The 9,249-nt window shown below is 36.6% G+C and overlaps 1 protein-coding gene across 1 annotated transcript; it reads left to right on the top strand.

Moving 5' to 3' along the window:
* The first annotated feature begins 4,161 nt into the window (after nt 1-4,161).
* On the top strand, nt 4,162-5,988 carry LOC137756827 (nucleosome assembly protein 1-like 2). Its single transcript, XM_068533358.1, has one exon. The coding sequence runs from the start codon at nt 4,492-4,494 to the stop codon at nt 5,881-5,883; it is 1,392 nt and encodes a 463-aa protein (XP_068389459.1). The 5' UTR covers nt 4,162-4,491; the 3' UTR covers nt 5,884-5,988.
* Nucleotides 5,989-9,249: the final 3,261 nt, after the last annotated feature.

Genomic DNA, 9,249 nt, shown 5'->3' with positions numbered 1-9,249 from the left:
AATTTATTGAGGAAAAGATAGCTTTTTAAACAAATGGTGCTGGGACAAATAGATATCCATATGCAGAAAGCTAAACCAGAGCCCTTGAACTCACACCATCTGCAAAAATTAACTCAAAATGGATCACAGACCTAAATACAAGAGCTAAAACTATAAAACCTTTAGAAGAAAATATAGGAGAAAATCTAGGACCTTGAGTTAGGCAGAGATTTTTTTAGTTATGACACCAAAACACAGTCCATTAAAAAATGACAAGTTGGATCTCATCAAAATTCAAAACTCTTGCTCTTCAAAAACACCATCTTAAGTAGGTGTAAAAACATGTGCAGCATACTGGTGGAAAATATTGCAAAACATGTATCAGATAAAGGACTTCTTTGGAGAATATGCATAGAACTCTTATACCTCAATAATAAAAAGATAATCATACCAATAAAAATGGGTAAAAGATTTGAAGATGTTATATCAAAATATATGTGAATGGCTAATATGCACATGAAAAAATAATCATTAGGGAAATGCAAATTAAACTACAGCAGGATACCTTTTCATACTCACCACAATGGCTAAAATAAAAAAAAAAGACTTGCACACAAATGTTCATGGTAGTATAATTCATAGCAGTCAAAGTTGGAAACAGCCTATATGTCTATCAATTGGTGAAAAAGTAAACATAGTGTGGTATATCCATGCACTTAATTCCTATTAAGCAATAAAAAGGAACCAACTATGGATATATGCTATGACATGAATCTCAAAATCTTTATTCTCAGTGTAAGAAGCCAGACACACAAGACTACATATTGTATGATTCCACTTATATGAAATATTCAGAAAGATAAAGCTATAAAGACAGAAAGTGTATTAACATTGCCTATAATGGAAGTAGGAAGTATAATGGAAATTAACAGTAAATGTTCATGAACTATCATATTGGGATGATAAACATGTTCTGAAATTGATCCATGGTGGTGGTTGTACAACTTGGTAAATTTAAGATCATTGAATTATGCACTTGAAAAGGGTGCATTACATGATATACAAAATATGACCCAATGGGGTTATTTTAAAAACAATGATGACATGAACATTTTTAATACCAATTTGTTGGTAGCAATATCTGAGAGTTCCAATTTCTCTACATACTTGTCAAAGTTTGGAATACTCAGTTTTTTAAAAATTATAGGCATTTCAATTCTCTTTATGTAGTAATCATTTATTTTGTATACATATATGTGTGTTATACATATTTTACCTATTTTTGCTTAGTGCTCATTTTACTTATTGTTTACGTTTTTGTTTGTTGGTTTGTTTTTTTCAGCATTTTATGGTAAAATATACATAACATAAAATTTACTATTTTAACCATTTTTAGTTATACAGTTCAGTGGCATTGAGTACATTCATGTTACTGTGCAACTATCATCACCATCCAGAATGTTTTCATTTTTCTGAACTAAAACTCTGTACCCATTAAATAAAAACGCCCATTTTCACCTGCCCCTAGGCTCTGGCAACCACCATTCTACCTTCTGTCTCTATGAATTTGACTAGTCTAGGTACCTCATATAAGTGGAATTATACAGTATTTGTCTTTTTGTGTCTGGATCATTTCACTTAGCATAATGTCTTCCAGATTAATAATCCATGTTGTAGCATATGTCAGAGTTTCATTCTTTTCAAAGGCTGAATAATATTCCATTGTATAAACATACTACATTTTGTTTATTCCTCTGTCAATGGACATGTAAATTGTTTCTAACTTTTGGCTATTGTGAAAAATGCTGCTACGAACATTGGTGGAAAACTATCTGAGACCCTGCTTTCAATTCTTTTGGGTATATACCCAGCAGTGGAATTGCTGGATCATATGGTAGTTCTGTATATTTTTTTTTGAGGATCCGACATACTGCATTCCACAGCTGCTGCACCATTTTATCTTCCTCAGCAATACACAGAGTTTCCAATTTCTCCAAATCTTTGCTGACACGTTATTTTTTGTTTTCATTATTTTATTATTTTCATAATAGCTAGCCTATTGGATGTGAGGTAGTATCTTATTGTTTTTTCAATTTGCATTTCCCTAATTAATGATGTTGAGCATTTTTTCATGTGCCATTTGTATCTCTTCTTTGTAGAAATGTCTATTCAAGTCCCTTGCCCATTTTTTAATTGAGTTATTTGGGTTTTTGTTGTTGTTGAGTTGTAGGACTCCTTAATATATTCTCTATGTTAATCCTCTATACGACTTGTAAATATTTTCCCCCATTCCCTGGGTTGCCTTTTAATTCTTTTGATAGTATCCTTTGATACACAAATGTTTCTAATTTGAAGTTCAATTTAATTTTTCTTTCATTGTCTATGCTTTTGGTTTCATATACTTTTGTTTCATGTAATGAAATCACACCATTCCCTTTGTGGTTTCTGTGGCTGCATGTATGACTATGAAGGACTCTTCAATCTTAAAATTAGATGAACATACTTTCTCTTTGCCCTTTAATAGTTTAGTTTACATAGTATATTTAAATAAGTGGATTTTCTTCTAAAATTACATTTTTAGAAACTAAGAACATTGGAATATGTTAATGAGAGGAAAAATTTATGAGTCTATCCCAGTTTTACTTTAAAAACACCTCCAGCCTAAACACAACACTTATATAAACAGGTCAGAAAGAAAAGGACCGAAATGTTCACATTAGTTCTCTCAGGGTTGTGAGATTAGTAGTGATTCCAGCTATGCTCTAAAAATTTCCTTATTTTCCAAAATTTAAAAAATAATCATATACTGTATTTATTATCAGAAAACTACAAGGAATGTTGCTACTACAGAACCAGAAAAAGAAAACCGGAAATGCAGGACTCTTAACTAGAACTACCCAGATTGATACATGAGCCTGAAAATTGAATTTTGTAAATAGTGTAATGATAAACAGTACAGAGAGATTAAGTAAAAAGAAAAATTTACCTACATACTGAAAGAATCTGTAAAGAAATACAACAATATGTAAACAGTGTTTATCTCTGTGATAGTAGTACGATAGAAATTAGTGTTCAAATCTGGAAAAGACAGTTAAAATTTTTTAATTGTTCAATTAATAAATAATCAGCATTGGAAATATGGACAAAGTAAACATCACCAATGATTCCTACCCAAAGGAAATTTTAAATGACTTCATAGTATTCCATCCTATGAACACTCTAACATATATCTAACCATGTCTTTAATGCTGAGATTTAGATTATTTTCGATAACATTTTTCAAGCAAATGTTAAGATTTAAAAATATATATATATTAATTTACATTTGAGCATTTCTTTTAAAAATTCCCAATGGCTTTAAACCCAGCATCAAGAAAGAGGAAGAGGCAAGTCACTATTAGGACTGGGTTACTGACTATAAGCCAGACAACTGGCTTATAGTCTTGTGTGTTCACTTGCCATATAGTGGGATACAGCATTTTGGCTCTTCATCACAGGCCCTCTTTAACCCAACCTCCATCTAACCATCTAAACTCCTCCTTCCTGTCCCCACTCCCTACCCCAGGAAATGTTAAGGAGGATTTTCCAATCTCAAATTATTGCTCACTTATCATACAGCTTGTGGAAAGTACAGGAAACCAGAATATAGAATATTTAGATCACTGGCAGTTACACCACCCTGAGACCAACATTTGCTAATTTTTTCCCTTCTAATCTCTTTTTATAAGTCGTCCCCCCCGCCCCCCCCACCTCTCTCCTTCCCAGAGCCCAGGGCTAAAATCAAAGGGACAGATTTAGGATGGGTGAATGCCTTGTCTGACATTTTAGTTACTACTTTCTCTTAACTCTTTCGAAATTATAAAAATATAATACCAGTTGAAAACTGAAAGGATAAACTAATAAAACCTGGTTTCTAGAAAACTTGGGTGGTGGTGTGGGACGAGTGGGAGGTGGATGAATCAGCCATATTAGAGAACCTGGAAAAGTGAGCAGAGTTAGAAACTTGATAAATCTATTAAGTTATTGGCTCTTAGTTTGTCAATCACGTCAGCCCAGCAAATGAAGTTAGAATAGAGTCGTGGGGGAGGGAGGGTGTGACGCAGCAAGCTATTTGCACCAAGAAAATCTAGCCGAGAGACAGCTGCGTAATCATATTGCGGCACCGTTTTTACTTGCAGCAGCTGCTGCTTGCGGAGGACATCAGCCGACTGCGGCTCTCTGCAGTCTCTGGCCCGCTCCTGCAGGACCGGTCACTGCGGCCATTGCTATTCTCTGCACCCCAGCCCGGCCACCGCTGCCTCTGTTCTGTTCTCACAGCCTCAGCACCGCCTTCATCCTGGCAGCAGCCTCGACCGTCGCTCCCAGCTCCCGTATCGCAGTCCGACCACTACCGCACGTTCTACCTCTGCCCCAGCCACCGCCGCTTCTGATATTCGGTGAGTCTTTCCTTGCGGAGGTCAGGCCTCCTGATCTTGGCGGTAGCCACCTTAGGCGTGTGAGGTCCTTTGAAAAATGGCCGAGTCAGCCGACCACAAGGAACTGTTAGAATCCAGTCAAGAAGAGGCTGGTGATAAGGTAATGATGGAGGGGCCCAGGGAACAGCCGGAGCGCGGTGAAGATGCCGCAGCTGGGCCTGGAGATGATGGGGAGCGCGGTGAAGAAGCCGCCGCGGGGCCTGGGGAAGAAGGGGAAAAAGGTGAAGAGGCTGCTGCTGGGTCCGGGGATGGCGGGGAAAAAGGTGAAGATGCTGATGAGGACTCAGACCCCGACCGTCCAAAGGGACTTATCGGTTATCTTTTAGATACAGACTTTGTTGAAAGTCTACCTGTGAAAGTTAAATACCGTGTGTTAGCCCTAAAAAAGCTTCAAACTAGAGTGGCCAATCTAGAATCCAAATTCCTAAGGGAATTTCATGGTATTGAAAGAAAGTTTGCTGAAATGTATCAACCTTTATTGGAAAAAAGACGTCAGATAATCAATGCAATCTATGAACCTACAAAAGAGGAATGTGAATATAAATCAGACTCTGAGGACTATGATGATGAGATGTATGATGAGGAAGAGATGTGTGGTATTGAGGAGGGTCTGCTACATGACTATATAGATGAGGATGACGGTTGTGAAGAAGATTATTATGATTATGCTATTGAAGAGGAGGATGATGATGATGACGACGACAATGATGACGACGACACCGAGGCAGCTGGAGATGAGAATAAAGAAGAGGATCCTAAAGGAATTCCTGATTTTTGGCTGACTGTCTTAAAAAACGTTGACACACTCACTCCTTTGATTAAGAAATATGATGAGCCTATTCTGAAGCTCCTGACAGATATTAAAGTGAAGCTTTCAGATCCTGGTGAACCTCTCAGTTTCACACTAGAATTTCACTTCAAACCAAATGAATATTTCAAAAATGAGCTGTTGACAAAGACCTATGTGCTGAAGTCAAGGCTAGCGTATTATGATCCCCATCCCTATAGGGGAACCGCGACTGAGTATTGCATAGGCTGTAAAATAGATTGGAATGAAGGAAAGAATGTCACTTTGAAAACAGTCAAGAAAAAGCAGAAACACCGGATCTGGGGAACAATTCGAACTGTGACTGAAGATTTCCCCAAGGATTCATTCTTCAATTTCTTTACTCCTCAAGGAATCAACTCAAAGGGAAAGGATGGAAATGATGATTTTCTACTTGGTCACAATTTACGTACTTACATAATCCCAAGATCAGTATTATTTTTCTCAGGTGATGCACTTGAATCTCAGCAGGAGGGGGTAGTTAGGGAAGTTAATGATGAAATTTATGACAAAATTATTTACGATAATTGGATGGCTGCAATTGAGGAAGTTAAAGCCTGTTGCAAAAATCTTGAAGCAATAGTAGAAGACATTGATCGCTAAAGCAGAGTGTACATGGCCCTGAAATTAATTGCCCTAGATCTAGTTACTCAAGTTATAAGAAGTTAATTACATTCTTGTGTTCTTAATTTTTCTTGTAGTGTCAGTTAAAATGTATGTCTCAGAAATATAAGAGAAGTTCAAATACTAATTCATTTGACCTTGCATTTTAGTAGTAGAATACCTTCAAGAAAGTATTTACTGTGGTAAATGATTTAAGACATATTAATATAATGTGTAGTTTAATCCTTCTGAAGTCCTTTTGTCATGTAGGTATTAATCTGTAGCTGTGAATATTATCAGAAATGCTAAATGATGTCAATATTTATTCCAAAAGAAAATCTTGGGGAACCAACCCAAGGTTCTTTTCCTGTTGTTTGTTTCTTGCATTTGTGTTTTCTTAGGACTTTAGCTAGTGGGTTTAATTTTATTGTGCCTGCTTCAATTTGCAATAAAAATGCAATAGAATTTAAAACTTGAATGCTTAAGAAAAAGCCTGTATATGGTTAAGAATTTCAGGCAAAACCACATTTATTGCTAATAACAGCTTGTTCATAGGCTCTTGTATTTTATGTGACCATGATAAATAATGAAACTTAGTCATATTGAGGTTATCAGTGAAGTGTTAATCACAGTATTCTCCAAAGATTGCCACATATTGCTCTGTGTAATTGTGTAAACTGTAATTACAGTGTATAATTTCTCTTTTCCTATAGTACTTAATCATTCATTGAAAGTGATCACTTTATTATTCTGAAAAGATTTTTCATGTTCCTTCACCACAAAATAAAATGAATAAAAATTTCAGTGTTTCATGTTATAAAAGTGATCTTTTTTTTTATTATAAAAGTAATATGTTTATTGGAGTACTGAAAACCATATACCCATTCCCCAAAGATAAGCATTGCTTATGTTTTGATTTATTTTCTACTCTTCTTTTTCTGCGTGTTTATATATGCCTGCAAATTTACTAAAACTCTGCTTAGACGGGCAAAGAAAGTGTATCTTTTTATTGTTTATAACTGATCTAGTCTTAATCATGAGTCCACCTCCACCTCCCAGGGCTGCAGGGAAACAAGAATCTCAATTTTAATCAATCTGGTAAATTCATTGCCATTTAATAATTAAAACACTCCAAAAATAACAGGCTTATGTGTGTTAGTCTATATTTCAGATTTACCTACTCTTCCACAATGTCATCTGGATGTATAGGGGCTTATATTGCTTTATGACATTGGTTGGGGGTGCACTGACTGGGGACAATGAGATGTGGTTGGTCAGAGAGCTGACTTTGTCCCAGAGCTGATTTTGCCTTCCTCAAGTGTGGAAACCCAGAAATTTGGCTGCCCCCTTTGGCAAACTCTGTGAAGGTCACATCTATCCCTCTGGGATAGCAGCAAACTTCTTAATCTCTTCCATGCCATGTGAGAGCTGAGAGTGGCTAGGAAGTGCTAACTCTATCTCGTTATTGCTGCCTATCCACTCTTCCGTCCCAGGTGGTTGTGATGTGATCCCACAGAATTATAAAATGAAAGTGGAACAAAAGCTCCTCTGCTCATGACTTATTCTTCCACTATTGAACATACCTCTTCCTTCGGATTTTGGCTCAAAGAGGTAAGTTTATAACATTGCCTGCATTTCTTACCACTGTCTCATCTCTACAATCAACTGGGGTGGAAGGTATGGGCTTTTTTCTCTCCTTTTCCTGTCTGGCCAGGACCCTCCTCTAATATCGTATCTTTCTCCCAGGATTAGGGGTAGATGCTCACTTGCTTTTGTCTGGGGTTGCAGTAGTTGACAGGATATTGGGAAACAGACAACTTACCATAATAGGGAAACCTAAATCAGGAAACATTTACAGTGTATACTTGATAAATGTAGACTTTTTTCACACTTTTCACCACTATTAATCTTGACCTCTATTAAATTCCTGACTCCCTCTAAACCCCTCCCACACACAAAAATTGGGCGACTTTTAATAGTGGTTGCTGTTAGTATGCATTAAAAAGTTAGGAACATGGGTGTATCTTTCTTGCTATTTCAGGGAGGAATATCAGACATTTTGAAGTCCCTCCTGTCCCTTTCTCTTGCCTCCATGAAATAGAGCAGTAAAGCTGCTTCTGGGCTTTCTGTAAGGGCAGGCCAGTCCCCTTTGCTGTATCTGTTATGTCAGTGGCCTCCAGCCAAAGACCACCAGGGACATACCAGTAGTTGAACAAGTTGGGTTTATTCATCATTGCTGTGACAGAGAACCATCGTATGTTATCAGTAAGTGGGTGTTAGGAAACATACTTCAGGATTTGGGCTTTGGTTGCATGATTTGGTGTATGGTCTAAGGAAGTGGGGGTATTGGTAGCTCAATAAATCTTATCTATAGGGAGGAGAAAATAGAACAAAGATAAAGCAGTAATTGATAAAGAGGTTTAGCTACTCATTTTAGCTAGAATGGCAGGGGTGTTTGTTTGGTATTTTGTGGATGTAAAAGTGACCTTGTTTTTGTCTGTGCTTAGACAAAATTAAGAGACCTTGCTTTGTCTAATTTTATTGTGGTCCCAGAGTAACCTTTTCTGAGGTTGGTATTCTATGAGTTGGTTTATCTACACTAGAATAACATGGCCTAGTTGTGAGTACCAGGCCAGCTTCCTGATGTCAGGGACTGCTTTTTATATTTCTTTCTCTTTCACCTCTTCTCAGGAATGCAATTTGATACTATAATCGCTCCCATAGCTTGTGGTGGGATGGCGGTTCATTTGATTTGGGTTTAGACTAGTGTAGAGGTCCTTTAGGCCTTGAGGGTAGGCCATCAGCTTTTGCCCACATGCCAGAGAGACCTGTATTAGGGTTTAGGGCTCAAGTGTGACTAAAAATAGAATTTTACCTTAATTCTTTTTGTAACTGTTCTTAAAAAGTATGTCATTAATATGGTCCTAGAGGGATTGTTGAGCTCACTGTTAGGCATTGTTAGAATTTTGGTATTCTGAGGGAAAATACTGAAATACATAAATACAACAAAATTTCATTTTGGGGTACATAATAATTTATAGTGTAAATCATAGTATTTAATATTATATATCATATGGCAGAGTGGTTAGTCTTTGAAGCCAGGCTGCTTGGATTCAAATTAGTTGTGTGACCTTGTGCAAGTTACTTTATGTGTCTCAGTTTTCATACCTGTAAAAATATGGTAATAATTGTACAATTACCTCATAGATTATTATGAAGATTTAACTGGTTTATGTAAAGTTCTTGAAATATACATGGCACATAATAAGTGCCATATAGGTGTGTCTATCTTTATTATTTTTATTATCAAGTTTATATCTAAAACACTCAAAGCTGTCTGGTATACAGTAAGGGTGCAGTAAATTC

The sequence above is a fragment of the Eschrichtius robustus genome, chromosome X, assembly GCF_028021215.1.
Source record: "Eschrichtius robustus isolate mEscRob2 chromosome X, mEscRob2.pri, whole genome shotgun sequence".
Lineage (NCBI taxonomy): Eukaryota > Metazoa > Chordata > Mammalia > Artiodactyla > Eschrichtiidae > Eschrichtius > Eschrichtius robustus.
Note: the sequence above shows the minus strand (reverse complement) of the source record. Positions and strands in the feature narration are given on the sequence as shown.

Bases quoted from the DNA above. Each gene is read 5' to 3' on its own strand.
- LOC137756827 (XM_068533358.1), top strand. From the start codon at position 4,492: ATGGCCGAGTCAGCCGACCACAAGGAACTGTTAGAATCCAGTCAAGAA.